This window comes from Cupressus sempervirens, chromosome 3 (genome assembly GCF_028749045.1).
Source record: "Cupressus sempervirens isolate cs-2001-9-10 chromosome 3, ASM2874904v1, whole genome shotgun sequence".
Lineage (NCBI taxonomy): Eukaryota > Viridiplantae > Streptophyta > Pinopsida > Cupressales > Cupressaceae > Cupressus > Cupressus sempervirens.
The window spans coordinates 217,721,182-217,747,619 of record NC_143120.1 but is presented as its reverse complement, the minus strand read 5'-3'; the positions used below and the strand labels follow the sequence as shown (position 1 = coordinate 217,747,619).

The 26,438-nt window shown below is 34.3% G+C and overlaps 1 protein-coding gene across 1 annotated transcript in view; it reads right to left on the bottom strand.

Moving 5' to 3' along the window:
• LOC149565601 (squalene monooxygenase SE1-like) overlaps positions 1-25,634 on the bottom strand; it is a 79,752-nt gene extending 54,118 nt beyond the window's left edge. Inside the window, exon 1 of the mRNA XM_089816357.1 lies at positions 25,563-25,634. Coding sequence (XP_089672483.1) covers positions 25,563-25,634 — 72 coding nt within the window. The remainder of the gene's footprint in view (positions 1-25,562) is intronic.
• Positions 25,635-26,438: the final 804 nt, after the last annotated feature.

Sequence of the window (26,438 nt, the reverse complement as noted above, 5' to 3'; positions counted from 1 at the left end):
CTTTTACCGAGTCTAGTCAGTTTCCAAAGGAAGTGGCAGGTTTACCGAATTCCTCGATAATTGTAGTTTTTACCGAGTTCTGCCGGTTAACACAGGAAGCAGTTTTTTTGTTCTGTATTGACCGAACAACGTCGGCCAATGAAGAATTTTTCTTTTAATTGTTAGTTCAAGCCGACTTTGGAATATGTTTTGTCAAGTTGGTTGGGCCGACCTAGTATTATGTATAGTATATAAAGAGGTGCTCAAGATGTGGAAAAGTGTGGAATAGAGAGTGTATACGGATAGTGCAAGGAAGTGCAAGGAAGAGACTTGCGTATGCCTAAGCAGAGTTGAGCAGAGGGAAATCTTGGAGCTGCAAAGATATATTTAATCAGTAAGGATCTTTTGGAGCTAAACTGAGATCTGTATTCAGCAAGATAAGTTGCATGTATTTTCAGATCATTCATTGTTTCTTTCTAACCATTGTAACAGTGATTCCAAAATCTCCTAACAGAGTTGGTTTAACAGCCATTCCATAAATCCTTTAACAGGGTGGCAATTCAGTTGAATTGTTCTAAAGACCTCTTACAAGGCCACTCCTAACAGGGTGATTAAATCCTCTAACAGGGTCACACCTAATAGTGTGTTTTGTAACCTTTAACAGGGTTGGCTCCTAACAGGGCTCACTTCAGAAGAGTGAAAATTGGTGACTAGTTGCTGGTGGTTTTTCCCATATTGGGTTTTCACGTAAATCTGGTGTCTACTGTGTTCATGATTACTTTCTTTTTGCATGGTCTCTTATTTCAGTAAATGCTTAATAAATTAACTAAACATCTATCAAGTTTTAAGAAGTAATTTATGTGTTTACCGAATAGCAGCAGCAACTAAGTTTAAGGCATCATTGGGACTGTTGAATTTGTTTTTGTGGTAACTGATTCACCCCTCCCCTCTCAGTTACCCCATCTTCATTTTTCAACAATCAGAGTGTACAAGATACACAAATGTTGAGTGTCAGCCCTCCATAGGTGATAATATCAACTGCATCTGCTATGTCCACCAAACAACAAGTCTGATATTATTACAGTCTAATGATTATAACTTGATTACAAACCATAATCCCTTATAGCTCAATACTACTACAAGAACCAATTTCACATCACAAATATGAAATAATCCCTAATCCTAAGCTCTTTTATAAAAGTATTTTTACTACTTTAGGGTTATAATTAATAATTACATGTACAATACTTTCTTGACTAGTCACCACAATCTAACAATCTCCCACTTTGGGACTACTCAAGCTCCACACTAAACAAAAATATCCCACTTGGAGACTGATCTTATAGCTATACCACTACTCCATGAGGTTCCCACTAGATCAAACCACCCTAGACTCTACTATTCTTTTAGTCATGTTTAGTCTAGAAGACCAACCAAAGTTGAAGAGGAGTTTAGCTTCTCCCTTATTACTACCTTTGTCAACATATATGCTGGATTTTCATTTGTATGTATCTTCTCTAGCTTTAACTATCCATCCTCCAAAATTGATTGAATGAAATGGTACCACAACTGTATGCATTTGGTCTTTGAATGCAGTTTTGAATTCTTTGCAAAATGAATGGCACTTTGACTATCTATAAACAAATAATTATACTTTTGTGGGTGTCCTAATTCTTCCAAGAAGAATTAAAACCATATCATCTCCTTGGCTACCTCTATAGTAGCTACATACTCTACCTCTATAGTGGATAAAGAATTAACCTTTTTTAACTGAGAAACCCAGCTCATAGCTACCCCACCAATAGTAAAGACATAACCTGTAGTACTCTACCTAGTATCAATATCCTTTGCCAAATTTGAGTCAACATAGCTTTATAAATTAGTAGTAGAGCCCCCAAAGTGTAAACACTTATTAGATATTCCTCTCAAATATATGAGAATCCATTTGACCACATTCCAATGCTCAATTCTTGGATGACTCATATACCTACTAATGACTCCAACTGCATGTGCAATATCTAGCCTAGTACATACCATAGCATACATCAAGCTTCCTATAGCTGAAGCATAGGGCACCTTGGACATCTTATCCTCCTCTCCTTGTGTCTAAGGACACATCTCCTTAGTCAACTTCAAATGACTAGGTAAAGGTGTGCTAATAGCTTTAGCATTCTCCATAGAGAAATGTTGCAACACCTTCTCAACATAATCAACCTGAGATAGCATCAATGTTTTGTTCTTCCTATCTCTACAAATTTTCATACCAAGGATTTGTTTTTTTGCCCCCAAATACTTCATAGAAAATGCATGTGCTAATTGGCATTTCAACCTGTTAATATGATCCATGTTAGACCGAGCTACAAGCATATCATCAACATATAAACATAAAATAATGTAGCTATCATCATTTGACCTCTTAAAATAAACACAATGATCTGAATGACATGTATTGTATCTATGCTCATGCATAAAACTATCAAATTTTAGATACCATTGCCAAGGTGCTTGCTTCAAGCCATATAAACTTTCCTTCAATTTGCACACTAAGTTTTCCTTACCTTTGACCGCAAATCTCTATGGTTGAGCCATATATATCTCTTCATCCAAATCACCATGAAGGAAGGTTGTTTTAACATCAAGATACTCTAAATTCAAATCTTTAGTAGCCACAAGACTTAAAATAGTACAGATAGAAGTCATCTTAACAATAGGAGAAAATATCTCATCAAAATCAATGCCCTTTTTCTATGCAAATCCTTTCACAACTAACTTGGCTTTAAATCTTTTCTTACCTCCTTCCTCTTCTTTCAACCTATTAACCCACTTATTCTATAAAGCTCTTTTACTTGTGGGCAATGTTCATAAATCCCATGTCTTATTCTTCAACAAAGAGTCCATTTCATCTTTCATTGTAGACTCCCATTGAATCTTAGTATCCACCTGCATAGCTTCATCATAACAGTTAGGTTCGCCATCATTAGTAAGTAAAATTAAATATAAAGAGGGATAGAATCTTTCTAGAGGTCTAATTTGCCTTATTAATCATCTAACATTCACCGGTGTGTATGGTATTTTTTGTTGTAGTTGTTGCACATCATGAGAAATGGATAGAACATTAGCTTTTGGAGTATCATCCAACACTACATAATCATCTTCTTTCTTCTCATGTTGCTACAACAAATCTTTGTACAACACTTTCTCATTGAATATGACATCCTTGCTTCTTAAAATTTTATGATTTTCAAAATCTCAAAGCTTGTAACCAAATTCATTAATGCCATATCCAACAAATACAGATTTCTTTGACTTAGCTTCCAGCTTGGTTCTATTTTTCAGAATCTATCTGAGCAAATGCTTTACAGCCAAAGGTTTTGAGAAAAGAATAACTCACCTTCTTACCAGTCCATGCTTCCTCTAGAATACCACATCCCAAAGGAGTAGAGGGACCTTTATTAATCAAATATATAATAGTATTGATAGCCTCCACCCACATGTGTAAGGGAAACCTAGCATGCAACCTCATGCTCCTTGCGCACTCCATTATAGTCCTGTTCATGCATTTAGCCACTCCATTTTCCTGTGGAGTCCTTCGAATAGTTTTTTGTCTATGAATACCATTAGTGGAGCAATAATATTCAAATTCATGACTGTAATACTCACCACCATTGTCAAATATAAGACATTTTAATTTCTTACCAATCTCATCTTCAACCAAGCATTTCCATTTCTTAAAAGTTTGAAATACATCAACTTTCTATCTGAGGAAATAAATCCATACCTTTCTAGTTGTGTCATCAATAAATGTAACATAATAATGAGAGCCACCAAGGGAAGATACCTGAGCTAGTCCCTATACATCTGTATGCACAAGCTCTAATTTCTCCTCTCTTTTTTTTCCTTCCCAGTCTTTAGATAACTCACTCTCTTTTATTTTCCATACACACAACTTTCACAAAAATCCATGTTAACATATTTTAGACCTGGTAAAACTTTATTTGAATGAAGTATTTTCATACCTTTCTCTCTCATGTGCCCAAGTTTGTTGTACCACAGTGTTGTATCAGAATCTACAACAACTATTTTTTCTCCCTGCTAAACTACAATAATTGTTCCTGAACATTCATTTTTCTCTGAAAAAATTAAAGTAGAAGGAACAATATGAACTATACAAAGATATCAAGTTCCTACTTTCACACTATTTTATATACAAGGGAACCTTTTGAAACTTTCCAATTTTTATCATTAGAAGTAAATACACAACCCTCATCACTAAGTTGCCCTGTTGAAATTAAATTCCTACTCAACCTTAGAACATGTCTTACCTCATGTAGTAGCCAATGATTCCAATTTTGCAACTTAATCTTAATTTTTCCCTTTCCAACAATTTGACAGGGTTCATTATTCCCCAAATAAACAAGCCCAAAATCCCCTTGGACATAATCAATAAAATAACTTGTATGAGGTGTAGTATGAAATGAAGCACCAGAATCTAAAACCCATGAATCATCAACACTTTATAAAGACAAAAGCAAAGCATCCTCTTCAAATTTTTTACTTACCACATTTGCCTCCTTGCCTCCATCTGGTTTATCTCCTTCATTTTTCCTTCAATTCTAGCAATCTTTCTTTTTTATGACCTAGTTTCCCATAGTACTAGTAGGCGTTTCATCCTCTCAATTGAGACCTCCACCCCTTCGACTTTCCTCTTGATTTCCCATGATTTCTAGAATTACTTCCTCTCCCACTCATTTTGCCCTTGCTTTGTGTATTCAAAGCACTTCCTAATGTAGATCCACCTGAGGATTTCCTATGAGTTTCCTCACTCAAAATAACACTGATCACATCGTCATATTTTAGGGTACTAGATCTAGGAACATAATTACTCATAGCCATTACCAAGCCATTCCACCTTTCAGGAAAAGAACACAAAATCAAGAGAGCCCTAATTTCTTCTTTAAAATTGATACCCACAGAAGGAAACTAACTAATAATAGTGTTAAACTCATTTAAATGATCTGCAATGGATCCATCTTCTGCCATTTCCATATTAAATAAATGCTTCATGAGATTGTTTGAAACAAAGGGCTTTTCATATAATTTTGCTAGGGTTTGTATCAATTCTTTTGTTGTCTTCACTTTTGTAATATTAAAGACCACCGATGGTGCTAGGCATAATCGAATGCTTTCAAGTGCCTTTCTATTGAAAAGATCCTATTCATCATTTGACATAGATCCCTGATTCTTGGCCTTGTCTTCTAACAACTTCCATAAATCCTTATGATAAAGATAGTCATTCAAATCTTCCATAACTAGAAGTTCTGCCCATTAAACCTGTCAACTCTCAACTTATCCTCATCTTCCATCACTCCCAATCAACCATGAGACTCCCACTCAACCATGGACTTTCCTATAGAGGATAACTTAAAAAAAACGTGGCTCTTATACCACTTGTTAGGATTAAACCACAAACATAAATAACAATTACATGCAAATATAACCAATAATAAAAAATAATAGATCACGCAGAAAAGAACACAAGACACAAAGATTTAACATGGTTCACCCAAACCCTGGGAAATGTCCACCAAACAAAAAGTCTAGTATTATTACGATCTAGTGATTATAACCTGATTACAATCTGTAATCCCTTATAGCTCAATACTGCCGCAAGAACCAATTTTGCATCACAACTATGAAACAATCCCTAACCCTAAGCTCTTTCATACAAATATTTTTACTACTTTAGGGTTATAATTAATAATTACATGTTGGCCCAGAATCCTGATAAAATAGGGCCCAGTTTTTATTTTTTGGGACAATTCCCCAAGCTCCAAAGAATTTATGAAGTATGTACAGTAATTTCTTAACCAGTCACCACAATCTAACAATTCCTTGTAATGTGTCTAGGATTGTTACACTTGTAACACGTAAACTAGTTCTTCTCTACATTAGATTTCTCTCCATCGTTGGATTTGTTTTGTGATCTTCCTCTTTCATTACCTACAGGGTTAGTATTCATAAACATTCTATTACTTTCATTATTACCATCAAACTTAGGTTTCTTACATTCTATTGCTTTATATCCATAACCATGACAAATATAACAATAGAAATTAGTAATGGTTTCAAAAGACTTACCTATGCAATCTCTTTTCATATGTCCAACTACATTACATATGAATAATCTACCTTTGAGCTCATGTCTTACTTCCTTGGGTGGTCATGTTGTTTAGATTTATCAACTTGCTTTATTATCTTAGGTTCATCATGTTTCTATGATAAATTAATTAATTCTACTTTCTTTGATACTTTAGTAGATGTGTTTGATTGAACCTTAATTATATCAGATACCTTAGGGGATTCAATAACTAGATCTAGTTCTCTTATAATTTTAACTTTCTTGGTATATTTCTCTCCAAGTGGATATCCAAGTCATGTCTTGTCATAAGAAGGTCTCTGGTGAAATATCTGTTGATCTATCTTCTCACTACTGGAATAAAGTTTCTCTAACTATTTCTTAGCTTGTGTCAATTCTTTGTTCACAATGATATTTTACTTTTCTAATTCTACATGCTCAATCTTGATAGTATCTAGTTCAATTGTAACTTGACTTAATTGGGTTCTAAAATCTGCATTCTGAGTTTTTAGTTTCAGTTCATTTTTGCCACCATTTTTCTTAAGACTCAACTTAAGTTCAATGATTTTCAGTTCATGTTTCAAAATCTCATTTTCTTTCTAAAGATTTGCTACTTCATCATGATCACTAGTCTGCACAATTAATTCCTTGCTAGATTGCAAGCCATCAATCTTGTCTTTCAGTTTACCAATGAAAACTTTTGCATCTTTATATTTATCTTTCTGGTTATCTCTTTCTTTAGTAAGAAGCTCAATCTGCTCAAGAGATTCTTCAAGGTTTTTCTTCAATTGTACCATATGTATAGGGATCTTACTCAAGCTGTTAAACTTCTTATGAGTAACTAAGCTCTAATACCAATTGTTAGAAGTAGATAATACTAAGAGGTTTGGGGGGGGGGAAGGGTGGGGGGGGGTTGTTGAATTAGTATTCTACAAACTTTTTCCCACAACTAAATTTTGTTAATTACTATATAATGTGCATATGAAAGTAAAATAAAAATGTTGAACAATAAATATAACCATGCACATAGAGAACTCATAACACCATTATTTGTTAACTAGGTAAACCCTATCCAAGCAAAAACCTAGGTGGGGATGATACGCACTAGATCATTCACTAAATAATAGGATCATGTTAAGGATATTGACCCTGTTAGGAGTCTATGAAGTACATACATATAGTGTCTTGAATCCTTGTTAGAGGACTAGGCCTTGTTAGAAGCCTCAAACCTATTAGGAGTTGGTAAATCAAATACAATGTATGCAAGAAGAACCCACTGCCCTAATATGTAATTATACAATTTAGTTCTTCACAAGAATAGATATATATATACAATACATTTTGTCTATTGTATTTTGCACTTTCTCTAATCATACATTATATGTAGTTGGCATATCGTCAATCACAAATCTCACATAGATCATATATGTCACATAGTTCATCATATATCACACACTTACCTATGCAAATCTTTACTTATACCTTTCATATTTATAATTTGCTGCTCAATCGGCCTTCATGATTTCACATGCTTGGCATAATATGAAATAAGTTATGGAATAGTATCCACATAGTTGGCTTATCATGACTTAGTAATTATTTTTTTACCAAAATAATTCCTCAAGTCATACTATCCAATTCTTTGATGTGCTCTATTCTACTTTGTTAAATTCTTGTACTGTTATTTCAATCATATCTCACACCATATTGTCTCTACAAACTTGTGCACTAGAATATGTAATCATGACACTATCAAGGAACTTTCCTCAACAATGCATAGACTAGCTCTCAATGCATCATTTGTACTCATCACATCTGTTCTCTGTGCTACTATAAACCATCTAACACCTAGACAATTTTCTAACTCAAAATGCATAAATGAAATGCTAAATACATGTTGCCATAAATGACAACCATTAGGAGATATATCACACCATATTGCCAACACAAAAACCCAGTACCAGGATACAAAATGAAGGTGGATTCCTAGGGGTCATCTATTTCCCATATTCAACATGAATTTACTTAGATTTGGACCAACTTCAACAAATCACACAAGGCCTTTCTACTCTTTAGGCTCTCTAGGACCAAGGCAGGAGCACCTAGGGATTTGATAGATTATTCTTTGATTCTCCTCTCTACTACTTACTCACTAATATTCTTCTTCTTATATCTATCCCTTAAAGTAGAAACATGATCAATAATATTCTTGAATTTGTAATTAACTCCCTGGTTTACAACAACCAACAATAATTTAGAGGAAAGTTACTACACATAAGTGAATGACCAAGAATATAGTTTTTTGTTATAGAAATTAAATAATTGATTTTTATTTATATGTGTATTGTGCAACCAAATGACTACATCAATTTGCATCACAATTTATGATCAATGTCTTATCCATTGTTATATAGAGTCACATGAATAAATCTTGGTATATTTTAATTGACTTGTAATTAAATTTATTAGTTGTTAACCCTAATATCCATTCTTATGATATCCCTCCCATATGCCTAGAAACCTATCAATTCTTAGAAGAATTTATTTAATTGCTTGAATTAAAGGCAATAATGAAATGACATAAAACCTATCCCAATTGCATTAAATTGAAATAACTTTGCTCATTCAATCTCAAAATAATCAAACACATGAAAATGGAGACAGAAATCAAAGACACAAATAATCAGAACTTCCTCTTTGTACTAATCTTCCTTGAAAATAAAACATCATTGATATGAGACTTAGAATACAACTCAAGACATTGAAAATTCTATCATTCAACATTTACTGTATTCTTGGAGTACAAAACTTGAGGCAATAGATAATTAACACAAAAGACTGGACTAACTGCCAATAGTATAGACTTCTAAAAAATTATACAAGACTTGGACCCTCACTCCACATCTTGGAAATCCTTTTATAGATAAGGATTTAAACAAGCTTTAGATGTGATGACACATGTCAAAAAATGATTTGAAAGCAAATACAGAGATATTTTTTGCATTCCAATTTTACAAAATATGCTTTGTATCCAGATAAAATTTGGGGATGTAGTTACAAAATTGGTAGGTGGCACTTTCTTGAGGTATCTCTATCATGAATCCATTTGTACTTTAATTATGTATCTTTTTCATTTCCTTTTCTTCACTTTGTCTCTTATGCTTTTAAATGTGACTTTAACTATTTAGTCATTGTCCCTAGATGGCCAAGCCTTTATTTCTTACTATAACCTCCCAAATGCTTATGTCAGTTTCCACATCTGACTAGGTAGCATCTTTGATTCCATTTAAATATTCAAGGTATTTTTTCCATTTAGTATCTATTATAGCCTTGACCTTTGTAGTTACTTTACCCATCCCTAACTCTAGTTTGTATAGCATATAAATTAAATCATAGAAAACTACAATATCTTCCTCACCATAGCAGTATGCCATAAACCTGGAGTGATTTAAAATGTCATCAAAAGAAGATGACCATTCCTGCCAATCCTTCACTACTCCATCACTATCCAATATGTTAGGCACAAAAATTTGGGTTTCTGTAGTGATTGTTTTCATTTTACTCTAAATTAATTGTGACTTTCCCACAAAGAATCCATTCAATTCCTTTACCTTATTAATCAATTTTCTAATAGAAATGATCACCAATTTTGGTAAATCCTTCTTTTGTGTTAACATGGGTATAAGTTTACCAAAAAATTGGGTATAGGGGCCCCATGTATTGAACAAAGGAGACAATAAGGAAATTTCCTTAGAGCAATGATACCCTACCCCCTACAAGATAATGTAATTATTGTGCACATTTTGTGAATTAAATTTTAAGGATTTTATGTTGTGAATCAGAAAATTCTTTAATATTCTTATTTCTATCTCTTTTCTAGACTCCAATTCCTCTTCATCAATTCCATGGCTTGGCTCATCACAGCTTTAGTTTTAGGTGCATAGCCATCTATTTGTACACCCCTATCTTCAATCTCAGTGGTAGATCTGATAGTATTCTTCAAAACCACTATCTCATTTTCTAGTTGGAGATTCTTTCATTCTAGGACATAGGTTTTCTTCATTTCCTCCTCATAGTGCCTCCTAGTTTTTATGTACCTCTCATAGGCTCCTTCCAACTTCTCTTCTAGGACATCAATTTTATTCTTCCCTAATAGTGATGTAGAAGTTTTCAACCCATAAATCTAGATGCTTGAGGTAGAATGGACATTCCAAAATATCACATTTCTCCTAGGGGACTCCTTAATATCCCCAAGGCTTGGTTTCTAGATTTCTAGAGCTAAACTCCATATTTCCATGGTTTGGGCATCAATGTTATATCCAAGATCCTCTCAACTACCCCAACTGATTCTCATCTTCAAATGAGATTGCCCTTTCTTGTCTCCTCATTTGATCTAATAAGAATGAAGAAATAATATCCCATCTTGGGAAGATAATCATTCCACTCCTCTATATCATCTTCCTTGCCTCTTTTACACTTTGAGTCTCACTTACAAGATCATACTCTTGTAGTTTTTTAACCATTTCAGCTACTACCTCTTTAGAGGCACCTAGCTTCATCTATGATGACAATTAATTTTGCTTTAACTTAAATAGGAAGCTTTTAAATTTTTCTATTTTGATGAAACTTTCATCATTCATAAGCTCATTTTCTTCAATGATTCTATCATCAATCATCTAAGCTTGAAGTTCCAACTTCTTAGCTCTTTTCTCATATTTAGTTGCTTGAGCTATCAAGTAGCTTCTCCTTGCATTATCAAAATATTGACTACTCCTTGGTAGAATCTTCAAGACTTTTTCTTTGGCCTTGTGTGGAATCTCTACCATCTTCTTCTTTTTTCTCTTCTAATGAGCCCATTCTGAGCTTTTCAATTAGTCCTCATCATCACTAACTTCAACAATAATATCATAATTAATATATTTGGGATCTACTTTCTTTTTTATATCCTTAGGGACTTGAGATGAAATTTAATCAAAATGTTCCATACATTTGTTGAATCTAGACCATTAATCCACCTTATGATAAAATCCTTTGAAGTATGGATCAATATTTTTCATCTCTGTTTCAAAACTCACTACATTCTTGAATTTGATCATCCTTTCTCTACAAACATTCTCATCCATAAAATAAGTAATTATATCCTCCTCCCATAAACCCTTGGTTGGAGATATGTTGTAACCCTACATTTTCTTCAATGCATTCCTAACCACCCTATAAGGGTCATATGTTCTAGCAAGGGCAGTTGGTAATTTATAACCTTTTAAGAAGGCACAAGTCTCTTCAATTGCATTTTTTCCTATCTCAAAATCTCAAATTTTGGTACATCTACACAAAAATCTACCCTTCCTAACATTCCTAGGTAAGTATTCTCCATTTAAAGAGATTAATTGCCAGAAAAACTCCACAATCCCTAATCTTTCTGAAATATATTTTAGGAGAAGATGGGGTGGATGAGGGCATCCATAAACCCTAATTACTATATAATCTTAAAAAATAAGTACATTTCCCAAGTCATTCCCTAATTTCTTTCCCTCATCATAACATAGATTGGGCTTCACCAATTTCCTAACACTCCTAGGTATTCTTTCAGTTATAGCCCCTAAAATGTTTCTTTGTACAATGTATTCCTTTTGTAGAATGCTATGCTGACTGGGTTGTATGATTTTATCAATGCCTTCACCAAATTACATCAACAAATGCCTTAGACATGATCAACTAACACAGTGCAAGGTAGGAGAATCCCCAAAGAAGATGTCCTAGCCCCCAGCTATACAACCATGTAGTGGAAACAACACAAGGACAAGGAGCAATAATGCAAGATTTGATACCAAATCATAATAATATATTCATAAAATATAACTAATTACATGCAATGTGTCAGGCTATAAGGCCTTCCTGGTTATAGCCAAATACAAAGAAAGTAATAGTTATGCAAGATCCCTCAAGATTCAATCCCAAACCCTAGCTAGTTCAGAACCTCACTCTGGTAGAAACACCCAAGGAAGATCTCAACTTGTGCTCACAAGCCCACCAAGAAATCTCCTTGTTTTCTAAGCCATAGCTGCAAAAAAAAAATAGTCCCTCACAACCCCTACTTATACAAATCTAAGCCACAAGTTGGCCTAGAACACAAATTAAATACATTTACACAAATTAAATGCCACACGTTGGCCAAAAACAATAATTAAATCCCTAAAATTGATGTCTTAGGAAAATCATGATATCTCCTAGATCCAGATGAATTAGAACTCATGCTTCATACCATAGGTATAAATCTAGGTTCTCTTCAATCCCTAAAATTTTCAACCTATAACTCATTACAAAAAATTAATTATGTGACTTGAAACAGGAACCAAATTTCCAAACCCTAAACTCTAACCCTAAACTCTTAGAGCCTCCTCCCATGAACTCCAAAATAGTCACTGAGTAAAACCAAGATGCTCCTGCATCATCAAATTTCCCAAATTCCTATTCCAAGGGTTGGAAATAGGAACCTTCTCCTCCCTATTCTTGTAAAAGTAACATAAGAGCTCACTTCCATTTTTGTAAGGTACCTCTGTGTCTCTACAAAAATTGTAAGGGTCTTTGAATGCATGATCATTAGATGATTGAAGATTGGAGGACATTGGTAGAACATGTAACCATTCATCTATGAAAGGGATAGGGAATTTTCCCTTTGATGTAGATTCCTTAATCTATTCCTATGCTATCATTTATCCTTTTTTTTGCACCATGGCTCCAAAGTATCACAACAATTCTAAATTATGTATGCTAAAATTTTCTCAGCAACTCAAAATTCATTTTAAAACTTCAAACACTATGCAAATAGTGATGAAAATCCTCATTCCTTTTAGAATTTATCCATTTCTACAAATGGGAGAGTACCATTAATGTCATGAAAACTAGCATGGTTTAAATCCTTTGAATCCTTGAAACATTGTGTTGTCTGCACTTTTTTACTACTCGTACCTCCAGCTCAACATCTCTTTTCTAGATCAGACACTGACTTTAACTCTATTTTATGCTTTTAAAAATATTAGTTGCGAAGAAGTGATTCCATTTTATCTCTACTTCTCCATGTTTTCTTACTTTTCCTTGTTTTTGGTTGCGGCCACATGAAAATGGCTACGTTGACTATTTCACAACTTCTCAACTTGAATCTCTAATTGTTATGTTAATGTTGTAATGCCCCACCTGGAGATCCTTGGAAAAAAGATTTAATTCAAGCACAGATATTTGTTTTGAATAAGTATGAATGCACATGTCAACATCATACACGGATCAAAAAGATCACAACAGAAAACTAAACAACACCCAAATGCTACTACTCACCAAAATGGCTAACCATGGAAGGACACAAACAAATACAAATCCAAAAACATATTGAATCCAAAATGCAATTCTAAGGTATTCAAGAACACCATAAAGGGTAACTAAAACACCTCTAAAAAACTTTTGGTTAAACTAAAAAGTGCTCACTATCTACTCAGACAATGTTTTTTCCAAAACCTAGGTGATACTTTACATTAGCATGGGATGATACTTTCTAGCATCGTACAACCTTTCTAAAGAAGGCATTCGATACAATTAGGGTTTGGGAAACACTTCTCATGAAGGTGTGTGATACTTTACTAGTATCATATGACCTTTCTCTAAGAGGCATGCAATATGACAAAGTATCACATGATAGAGCTTACATGGGTGTGCGATACATTCCAATATTATACAATTCTTCTCCTTTGAGCATGCGATACTTTAATGTATCACCCAATACTGATACATGGTCACCTAGTGAAAATAAGAATTAATCTAGGCACCAAAATAAGGGATAAAATGGGAAATAAAACCTCCACACTAGGGAGTACTAGATCCACATTCAAGGAAAGGACACTCAAAACAATAGCTACAAAATGGAACTGCATCTAACCATCTAACATAGTAGTGAAGAGAAATAACTGAAAGCAACATCGCAGTGTACAGAAGAAACATCACAATGTATAGAAATAACCTCTCAATAACTAAATAACCAAACTAAGTACATAATTCCTCCCAAGCATAATAACATCCTAAGACCATTGTGGGCCCTAGTCATCCCATGCACGTAAAATCCCAAACTACCAACCAGATTGTCGATATTATCTTATGATGACATCACTACTAAAATGTGCTACAACATAAGAATAAAGAAATATAACATGCTAGAAGTAAAGCATAAGATAATCTTACAAATCAAACTCATCATCTAACATATGCTAAACATCATACAAATAGGAATGTGTCAATAAACTAGCATCATCTAAACATGATATACAAGCATTCCAATGAAAGCATACTATGGAACCTGAAGTACCAAGTGAAAACATCCAACAATTGGTACATTAGGACAAAAGACTATCTCTATACAATGGTCCCTAGTAGCGGTGAAGGTAGCTATGCCTCCTAACCATGTGGAACCCATAGGTCCACTCCTGTCCTATTGATGGAGCTAATGATCTAGCCACAAACATACATAAAGCACAATGTCCATGGCTAACACTCATGCCAAATACTATGATGATTGAAAAAAAGATCATAGTTATTGTATAAACTATAGGTCTTTGTCAAATACTCAATGGGCTACTAAGTAGAGGCTGACATAATGGAGAGTCGCTTAGCATTGATAAGCCCAAGCTAGTATAGGTAGCTGCTCTCCCCAATTGGGTGCACAATCTAGTTTTAATTATCTTAAATTTATTACCACCCAATATTTTGATTTAGTTTTTAATTATATAAAAATTCCTCTACCAACTAGGAAATGGACAGCATGCTACAAGATAGAAGCCCTCTCCATTTGCTACCCTACCCTACCCATGCTCATCCAATGATGAGTGCCCATAGGCATGTAAATTCCCAACCCAACCCTAATGATCATAACTTCCAAAAGTACCATAGAAGATCAGGCCTCTCAAGTCACTTGCCAAATGTACAAATATGTAATTGTGTGTGGCACACCACCATCACAAAGATCATAACAAAAGGACTGGATGAGAACACAATGTAGAAATCACTCAACCAAAACAAACTCGAGAGGATGAATTCTACATAAATCCCAATAAACAATAAAACCATACATCATGAACTCTCTCAATTGGCCTCAATCTGAGAGTATGGCTTGTACAAAAATCCCAATGATGTAACAAGACCAAACATCATGAACTCATTCAATCGACCTCAATCTAGGAGTATGGATTCTACTTGAATCCTAGTATCTACAAAATAATATCAAAGGTGCAAAAGAAACCATAACACCAGGTAAAAATTACTCAACCGAACACAAAGCTAGGAGTATAGATGCAACACACATCCCAATGCAAGCATAAAAGTGAAACAATGGCCTGACTGACATCCAAATGGATGATCTAGGTCCATAACCAAACTCATGCCAAGAAAACCCAAAATAATAGGGTGGCACACAAAACGAGGTAAAAACCCCCAAAACTAGAAAAATTCAAAATTAAAACCCATTTGGTCTATGGTTACAAAACCCTCAAAAATCTAATAATATTTAGGTTTGGACACTATATGCAAAAATGGCTAGCATAATGGTGTGAAGCCCCAAAGCCCCATCCCAAAAATAGGGAAAATGTTCATACCCGACCAACTAGATAGAACCAACAAACATAAATAGAGGGGAACACTAGTTCTTAGCCTCGTAACAAATGACTACCAAAAATAAAATTTGAAATGGAGTAGAAATAATAAAATGGGAGAGTCCTACCTCATAACCAAAAGGGAAAAATGAGAAACTAAACCATAAAATAAAAAATCTTGTAGAAGTAGCTGAGGATCACAGCAATCCAAGGTCTCCTCGAGCTAGATCTGATGAGACCATCCTCGCGACAATACCACACCCATAGCTCCCACAATGAACAAAATAGTAAATTCTCATGAAGAGGATTTTGGGTTTTACTCTCAAACTTTCTAATTCAAAAGTGAGAAGCAAGTAATTAAATTCCTTATTCAATACTTATTCACTTTTCAAGTGAATAATCAATTAGGGCAAATAACTAGCCAACTTATTTAAATCCTGAATTGACCCAAAGAGAAACAAGCTATTCCTAGTAATAGGAATTCATCTATGGAAAAGAAACCAAAAATTAAAATAACATAAACTAAATCTTGAAACCCCCAAAATCACAGAATTTTCTTAATAACTTTCGTTACAATGTGAATCTCTAAATGCATAGACATGCTCACTAGTCTAACCACATAATGCAAATGAGTTCAAATTTAATAATCATCAGAAGGATTAATTAAACAATTAAAATAAGGATACGTCAACCATATAGGGATGACATTGGTAAAATATGAACAATTGAATCACTAACTCCATATACCACTGCCAGGGATATAAATCCTACACACTAAACAACACGATTAAGTGCAATTGCATATAACAACATAGTCAAAGCAATAAATACATTAAATAACCTAATTTAACCATTTATTCAATTATACCAAAATAATCTATTTACATAAATCATGTTCACATATAGCATAATGAAACAAGAATGAAGTAAATAACCATAGCATTAAATCCATCAAATAACATAATCAGAGATATGTCCAAATAGCGGATAACCAAATATCATCATAAAACACACTGTTATCTAAAAATGGCATCATCATGCAATATGATCAACTGAAAAGCATAGTAGTCTAATATCTATGATACTAAAATCAAAGTATAACATTTGACCCATGGTCATCTAAAATGTAAAACATAACACGAGTAACAAGTATCTCTTGGATCCATAAATATATAACAAGGTAAATATCCACAACACAACACCAATGAATCCAACATGGGAAATCCATTTCTAATTATTTAAGTATTTAATAATGGTTGTTTAAAAAACATGAAAAGGCACTTAAAACACATAAGCAAACACATTCATAAACATGACTAACCACTACTACAAGAACCTAGTCAGGTGTAGCACGGTAATAGTCCACAGTGCAATCTTTGCATAGATCTCACAACAATCATGAAACAACATCATGATACCACATTGATCCTGTTAACCACTGGTACAAACATTAGTGAACCATAAATTACATCATAATCTCATAAATCAACCATAAATGTAAACAAAGCAACTGATACAATAACATAAATCCAATCACCTCAAGGGTGTAGACCTCTCATGGTCCCAATCATGATCCCTTCTCAATGAGAGATCAAAAAAGTTGCATCCATCAGGATGGTTTATAGAATTCAAATGGGTGAGGTACTACATCATCACCCCCAAAGACTAGGCTTACTCCTAGAAGCATACAATCCAAGAATAGAAACTAAACATACCAAGAGAAAAATCAAAACCAAGCAATAGGGATGACTCACTGACTCCTTTACAAGTCCAACCAAATCACTCCAACATTCTCAAACCATCACATCAACCCCCAGATAGGTTAACCACAAGAGAATAGGTGTCACACTGACACAAGGTCCTCTAATAAGGAACCTCCTATGTGCTAGGAAAACTAATCTAGCCATAAAGTCAACAATATAGGGTAAGGAAAGACCCACTCTACCTTTTCAATAGGTGCCCAACCATGACACACACCTACCACATGACCACAAAACCATATCAAAACACTACAAACTTTCAACAAGAGTTTGAATCATGGGGAATAACCATCCCAAATTCCAAAGAATACTATCATGTCACACATGAGTGTCCTTGAATCCATGTAAACTCACCATTTGAACAAAGTAGATGATGATTTATTAACAAAATTTCACACTCCAAAGGATACTATGCACAACTAACCACCAAGCATAGGAGCACATAGTCTCTATAATACAACAAGCTCAGCTATCACTAGGAACTCGGGTTACATAACCCAACTGGAAAACATATCTCCTTTCCACAAGGTTGAAAAGGATTCAATAGTGGAAAAAACTATGTAATATCTATATACCAGCTCATAAGATGGTAACATGTATCCAATGATATCATGCCCCTCCAGCAACATGCTAGGAAAACCACACCCAACCTACCACTAAACTCAATCTCCAGCCTTAAGTCAATAGTCAAAGAGAACCCTGACTGAGACAATCCTCATGAAGATATAAGCTTAGGAAGAAAGAAACTATAGAGTATTAGGATTGAGAGGGAGTTACTCTTAACCTCTACACTACATCAGCCCAAGATGCATTATGGAATCTCACAACTCCACCAACCATCAAAATACTCATCCAACACTAACTAAGCTATGAGCATAACCATGCTAGCCTACTTTCTCAAGAGAGAAAAGGATATAGAGATGCACCAAAGTTAACATCCAAAAGGAGGATCTATAATCACCAAAAGACTAATTCACTATCAAATGACAAGGCAACATCCACCTCAAGCAAGGAATGCTCACAGTCCACAATTTTTCTCACCAAGGTGGGACAATGTTATAAGAAACACACAAACCCAAGTAAGAATCCCAACAAGTTCCTAGTAGATTATAAAGTTTTTTTAACACCTCGCTAAGAATAACATGAAGGGTTAAACTTCTCCAACAGCCATAAATGTGATGCATCATGATTGAATTGGCCTTTACTCAATAAATGGTACTCAAAACATCAATCTGCATCTTTAGAAGTGTGAAAGAGTTGCTTTTTGTTCCCCAGGAAAAAAATTGCATAAGCATAGTCTCATGTGAATTTTATCACTAAATTAGGTGAGAAAATGCAATGAGCTAGGCGAGAAAGTGCATGACTACTTGATTCTCACCCAAATTTTCAAAACAACACAAAAATTGCCTTTACTTCGGAGGCCATAACTTTCATGTCCAAAGTTTGACTGACTCCATTTGAAAAGTTTCAAAAAGATATTGATGAGACCCACAACATAATGGATCTTAGAGAGTCCTAAGATCTAATAGTTTGAATCACTACTCAAGATAAAACATCATAGGCAACTCAAACTGTCTCAATCATCAAGACAAGCAATGGACAAAATGTCCAAAATAACCAAAGACAACACATGCCCAAAATGAAATAAGAAATGAATTGAAAGGTAATTTTCACACTAAGACCATCATTAATTCTATTTCATAATTTCATTAGTTAAACATAACACAAGCACTAATGCACAATGAAACTGAAAGGTTTTCAAAGCAAGCATTCAAGAGTCACTTACCATAAAACAAGTACATATCTTTTCAATTTTCTTTTTATAATAATATTACATTTAATCAACATTCAAACCATCTAATTATATTAAAAGCTTTACATCTATGAAAACCACACTAGTATGTTCTCTATGATATTATCCCTTATACATACTACCAAAGGTTCGAGATGAACATGGTAGAGTCAAAACACACAACTAGATAGCAGTTTAAAACACATTCAAAATAGTCATCATGAAATAAAATAAAAATCCAAATCGGGGAATTGTCAAGTCCAATAGTAAATCACAAAAGGTATCAATTCAACAATAAGTTGAATGTGACAACTGTCACAAAGAAAGCGATAGATAAAATTTGATGACTAGTCCAAGAAAGGAAAATAATGATAACTAATGCTAGCTGAACAATATGAGGAAAATACCTCCAACCAAGTAAAATAAGGCATCAAAAAAATCATATTACATGTGATGACTAAGAATAGTCACACAAGAGGGATAAATCACCACACAATGCCAAGGAATACATCATCCTAGCAGTGTTAGAGAACACATTCACACACATCAAGCAGTATACAATCAATATCACCATGCATATGCAGACTACAATAATTTTCTTAATTATGTTCCATGCAATGCAACATTTAAATATCCATCAGTTTTAATACAATTTCCATAATCTTAAGAAGCAATCTATTTGGGTACTTAAGTCATTAACCCAAAGGATCTAATGTAAAACTATTCCTTTGCAATGATTCACAATAAACACTCATTTCTCTAAGAAAGGAACCATTTCATTACTATATTGACATAACATACAATCACAATTAAGATTCATTTATTTACTTACAAATAGGATAAAATAGTGATACAATGCACCTTACTCCACAAGAAGAAGAAAAAAGAGGCACTCAAGGCCAACACATGGACACCAATCAGTGGTTCCATCCAAAAGGGTCACACAAGCAACCAACCAAACAAGGAAAGACTCATTTCCTTCCTCTCACAATACTCTAGTCAAATCTATTGGACAAGCAAATCCATCCCAAGTAGATACCAAAGCAACAAAGGTCATGAGCTCTCACTGAGACACTCACACTCACAAATACAACGTCAACCATATGGGAAACATATACACAGAGATCCCAATGTTTGAACATGGTCTCTGATACCAAAAATAATGCCTCACCTAGAGATCCTTGGAACAAGGATTCCATTCAAGCTAAGATTTTTTTTTGAACAAGTATGAATGCACATGTCAACATCATATGGGGATCACAAAAATCACAATGGAAGACTAGACAACATCCAAATTCCAACGGATCTCCAAATGCCACTACTAACCAAAAAAACTAACCATAGAAGGATGTAAAAAAATATGAATCTAAAAACATGCTAAATTCAAAATACAATTCCAATGTATTCAAGAACACCATAAAGGGTAACCAAAACACCTCCCAAAATTTTCTAGTCAAATCAAAAAGTGTCTATTGTCTGCCAAGACAGGTTTTTCTTAAAATCCAGGTGATACTTTCAATAAGCATGGTATGATACTTTCTAGTATCATACAACCTTTCTAAGAAGGTGTGCAATATAATCAGGGTTTGGATGACACTTCTCATGAAGGTGTGTGACACTTTACCAATATCATATGACCTTTCTCCAAGAGACATGTGATACAAAAAAGTATCACACGATAGAGCTTACATGGGCATGTGATACTTTCCAATATCATATGATTCTTCTCCTTTGAGAGTGTGATACTTTAATGTATCATCCAATGTTGATACATGGTCACCTGGTGAAAGCAAGTATTACCCTAAGGACCAAAACAAGGGATACAATGAAAAATCAAACCTCCACATTGGGGAGTACTAGATCTATAGTCAAGGCAAGGACACTCAAAACAATAGATACAAAATAGAACTACATCTAACCATCTAACATAGTAGTGAAGGGAAATAACTAAAATCAACATTACAATATACAAAAGCAACATCACATTGTACAAAAATAACCTCACAATAACTAAACAATCAAACTAAGTACACAATTCCTCCCAACCATAATAGCATCATAAGACCATCATGGGCCCTAGCCATCCTCCATGAGTAACATCCCAAACTACTGACCAGATCGTCAGTGCTATCTTATAAGGACATCACTACTAAAACATGCTACAACATAAGAATAAGAAAATCTAACATGTTAGAAGTAAAGCATAAGATAATCCTACAAATCAAACTCATCCTGTAACATATACTAAACATCATATGAATAGGAATGTGTCAATAAGCTAGCATCATCTAAACATGATATACAAGCATTCCAATGAAAGCATAAATCACAAAAAATCATACTTTAGAACCTGAAGTACCAAGTGAAAATATCTAGCAATGGGGGCACTAAGAAAAAAGATTATCTTTGTACACTAAGGTATCTATGCCTCCCAACCACATGGAACCCATAGGTCCACTCCCATTGTGCTAATGGGGATAATGATCTAACCACAAACACATATAAAGCACAATGTCAATGGCTAACACTCATGCCATATAGTATGGTGACTAAAACCAAGATCATAGACTTAGCATAAATTACACATCCTAGTTAGACACTCAAAGTACTACTAAGTAGCTGCTGACATCATGGAGAGTCACTTAACATTGACAAGCCCAAGCTAGTATTGGTAGTTGCTCTCCCCAATGGAAGGCACACAATCCAATTTTAATTATCTTAAATTTATTACCACCTAGTATTTTTATTTAGTTATCATTTATATAAAACTTCCTTTGCAAATTGGGAAACAAACACTAGGTTACGAGATAGAAGCTCCCTCCATATGTTAATCTATCCTACACATGCTCATCTGATGATGAGTACCTATAGGCATGCAAATTCTCAACCCAACCCTAATGATCATAACTTCTAGAAGTACCATGAAAGATCAAGCCTCTCCAGTCACCCAAAAAATGTACACATACGTACTTGTGTGTGGTGCACCACCATCAGGAAGATCATAACACAAGGACTAGATGAGAACATAATACAAAAATCATTCAACCAAAAATAGACTTAGGAGAACAGATTCTACATGAATTCCAATAAATAATAAAACCATACATCATGAACTCACTCAACTGGCCTCAATTTGGGAGTATGGATTCTACACAAATGCTAATGATGCAACAAGACCAAACATCATGAACTCACTCAATTGACCTCAATATGAGAGTATGGATCCTAGTGTCCACAAAACAATATCAAAGGTCCAAAAGAAACCATAACACCAGGTGAAAATCACTTAACTAAACACAAAGTCAGGAGTATGGATGCAACAAGCACCCCAATGCAAACATAAAAGTGCAACAATGGTTTGACTAACATCCAAATGGATGATTCATGTCTACGATCAAACTCATGCCAAGAAAACCCAAGAAAATAGCGTGGCACACAAAATGAAGTAAAAACACCAAAAATTAGAAAGTTTCAAAATTAAAACCCATTTGGTCTATGGTTACAAAACCCTCAAAAATCCAATAATATTTGAGTTTGGACACCATATGCAAAAATGACTAGCATAACAATGCAAAACCCTGAACCCCCATCGCAAAAATAGGAAAAATGTTCATATTGACCAACCAGACAAAATCAATAAACATAAACCAAGGGGAACACTAGTTCTTAGCCTCCTAACAAATGGATGTCAAAAATAGAAGCTGAAATGGAGTAGAAATAATAAAACGGGAGAGCCCTACCTCACAACCAAAAGAGAAAAATGGGAAACTGAACCATAAAATAAAAATCCCGTAGAAGGAGTCAAAAATCACAACAATCCAAGGTCTCCCCAAAGCTGGATCCAATGAGACCATCCTTGTAATGATCCCATGCCTATAGCTCCCACAACGAAAAAAATAATAAATCCTCATGAAGAGGATTTTGGGTTTTACTCTTAAACTTTCTAATTCAAAAGTGAAAAGTGAGTAATTAAATTCCTTTTTCAATACTTATTCACTTTTTGAGTGAATAATTGATTAGGAAAAATAACTAGCCAACCTAATTAAATCCTAAATTGACCCAAATGAAAACAAGCTATTCCTAGTAATAGGAATTCATCTATGGAAAAGATGCCATAAATTAAAATAACATTAACTAAAGCCTAAAAACTCCAAAATCATAGAATTTTCTTAACAACTTTCATGACAATGCGAACCTCTAAATGAACAGACACGCTTATTTTTTTAATCACATAATGCAAATGAGTTCAGATTTAATAATCACTAAAAGGATTAATTAAATACTTAAAATAAGGATATGTTGACCATACAAAGATGAGGTAAAATATGAATAGCCGAATCACTAACTTCATATGCCACTACCATGGATATAAATCTTTCATAGTAAACAAAACAATCAAGTGAAATTGCATATAAGAACATAGTTGAAGTAATAAATGCATTAAATAACCCAATTTGACCATTTATTCAATTATACTAAAATAATCTATTTACATCACTCACATTCGCATATATCATAATGAAACAAGAATGAAGTAAATAACTATAGCATTTAATCCATCACATAACATTATCAGACCTAATGTCTCTTTCAACACACTAGGACCCCTCATGAACCCTTTTGATACATTAGAGCCACCAAGCCTCTATTGTAGACACCTAAAATTCCTTAGAAAATAAAGTATTTTTATTTTCTAAAAAGTCCCTGATGACATCATCATTAACTAATTAATTAATTAATTTTTTATGCCATTAAATCCCCTTGTCTTAATTAAAAATATTTAATTAAGGAATCCCTCCCTAAATGTTTAAATCCTATTTAAACATTTTTTTCCTTATTTATTAATTATTTAATTAATAAATTGACCAAAAATTCCAAAATAAATATTTAATTTATTTTTTTCTCAAAACTTGGCCAATTTCCTTAAGACCACTAACCTCTTCCAAAATCTTCTAATCCTTCTTTAATTTCGATTAAAGGCTAATACCATCATTTTCTAACCCTAATCCCAACTCAAAATATTTAACTAAGGTTAAATATTAATCCTCATGTTTATTAAAAATGTTTTAATAAATATTTTCTCAACCCAAACCCTTGAGATAAATAAATATTATTTATCCTCAAAACCTTATGAAGTTCTACACTCTTCTAGAAGGACTTTATCCTCTTCCTAAGCCAATCTCTAAACTTCCATTTTAGCCTAATCCAACTCATCCACCCATACTAACCAAGCTTAGCTACTAACTCACCCACCCTCATTGAATGCCATCCACTTGCATATCTCTAACATCCCTAATCTAATCCTAAACCCAAGCCTAATCCCCCCCTAACCTTGTCACATTTCCTAAGCAAGCTTAAGACTTTCCTAAGCCAAGCAAAGTCAACAATCTCAACTCCCTCCAAAATATTCCAACCATTCAGCCATAAAGACTCTTACAAGCCCATTCATTGCTCTTACAAGCTATTTATGAGGGTCTTTAAGACCTTGAGCCTCCTTTGTTGACTCATCCTTGCTCTTTCTTTCATCCACTCACCCTGTGACACTCCCTAATTGGTTGTAAGGAAGCATAATCCATGTGCTCTCCTCTCATGCAATCTAAGCCCTCCATAAACTTTTTCCTTTCCTTCTATCTGAGCCCTCCATCCCTTAAGCCTCTTGCTTACAAATTGGATCCCCTCCCAAGCCATATCATCACAACCTTTAAGCTAAAGTTACCATGCCATTTTGAGAACAAACTCCATAGCTTTTGCATACATCCACACCCAAATTCCAAGAATCCATTGAAGCTAGCTTAAGTACCTTGAGCATACATCTTAAATCTATCAAATAGACTCATCCCCAAAACAAGAAAGGCTTCATTGAGAGAAACTCTTAGTGGTTCATATTCTCAATTGAGGGCTTGTCTTAGTCTCTCTTATATGTTATAGTATTTTAATGTGTAAATACTTTTGTTTTCATTAAATTAGTGTTTTGAGCATATTAGATTAGTGTATACATTTTGGCACGTCCAGTGGGACCCCACTATGGGTCATTTAATCATCCATTTCTATCTATATGTTATTTTTTTTAATAATCTAATGTTTCTTGTTGTTTGAGTGAGTTGTAGGGTGTTTCACTTATTTTTGTAGGTTGAAGGGCACACTTGGGAAGAAGACATACCCTTTAAAATTCAAAAATAATCAAAAATATAAAATTTTTTTAGGAAAAAACCTATGCATTTTAGTTCTTTTTACGCAATGTTGTCTTTGCAGATTGGCGTCTGCACCTGGCAAACTGTCGTCTTCGCCAGATACTCTGTCATCTCCGTAACCAAACTAACATCTTCGTAATTTGGCATCTCTGCCTGGTCTTCTACTATCGGCACTACCACCAAATTGTTGTCTTTGTAATCTTATCTGACATCTCTGCAGTCCAGCGCCCCTGCAACATACTCTGTTGTCTCCGCTGCCACCTCTAGTACTCTTTCGTCTTCACCGCGGCCTCTAGTTTCCTGTCGTTGCCAACCTAACCATCATCTCTGCAAATTAGCATCTCTACTTGTCTCCTATTTTTTGTACCACCAAACTGACCTGTCGTCTCTGCTTCTTTCTCTTTCGTCTCTGTTGATTGGCATCTCTGCAGTTCAGCGTCTCTGCAGTTTGGCTTTTTGTAGCTATTGCAGGTTGGAGCATATATGACACCACTAACCATGTTTTTTTTAGGTTCTCCTTACATGGTTTAATGCTTTTGGAAAATGAACTTGAATGTTTAAACATTTTTCATTGAATGAATGTCGCTCAAACACAATCTTGAATGCCATGGATTAAAATCAAATTTTTTTTGGAATGCATGATTAAAACAACAAATCTAATCTTGAATGCCATAGATCAAATAATCATCTTTTGGGGCATAAAAAGAATCTACATTCTAGAAACTTTCTAAATTATAAAAACCAAATAAGGACGCTCTAAGTGAGTTTGTAGTTGGACTCACCCTCTTTAATCACCCATCAATTTAACTATTGGTTGCAATCTCAGTGTCATCTATGGGGATGGGTCCACCTAAGAGGGTGTTAAGTTCTCCACAAAGATCAAACTTCACTTGTGTTTTTATTAGTTTTTCTAACTTAGAAAATTCCTTGAATGCATATTAGGCTCGCTAA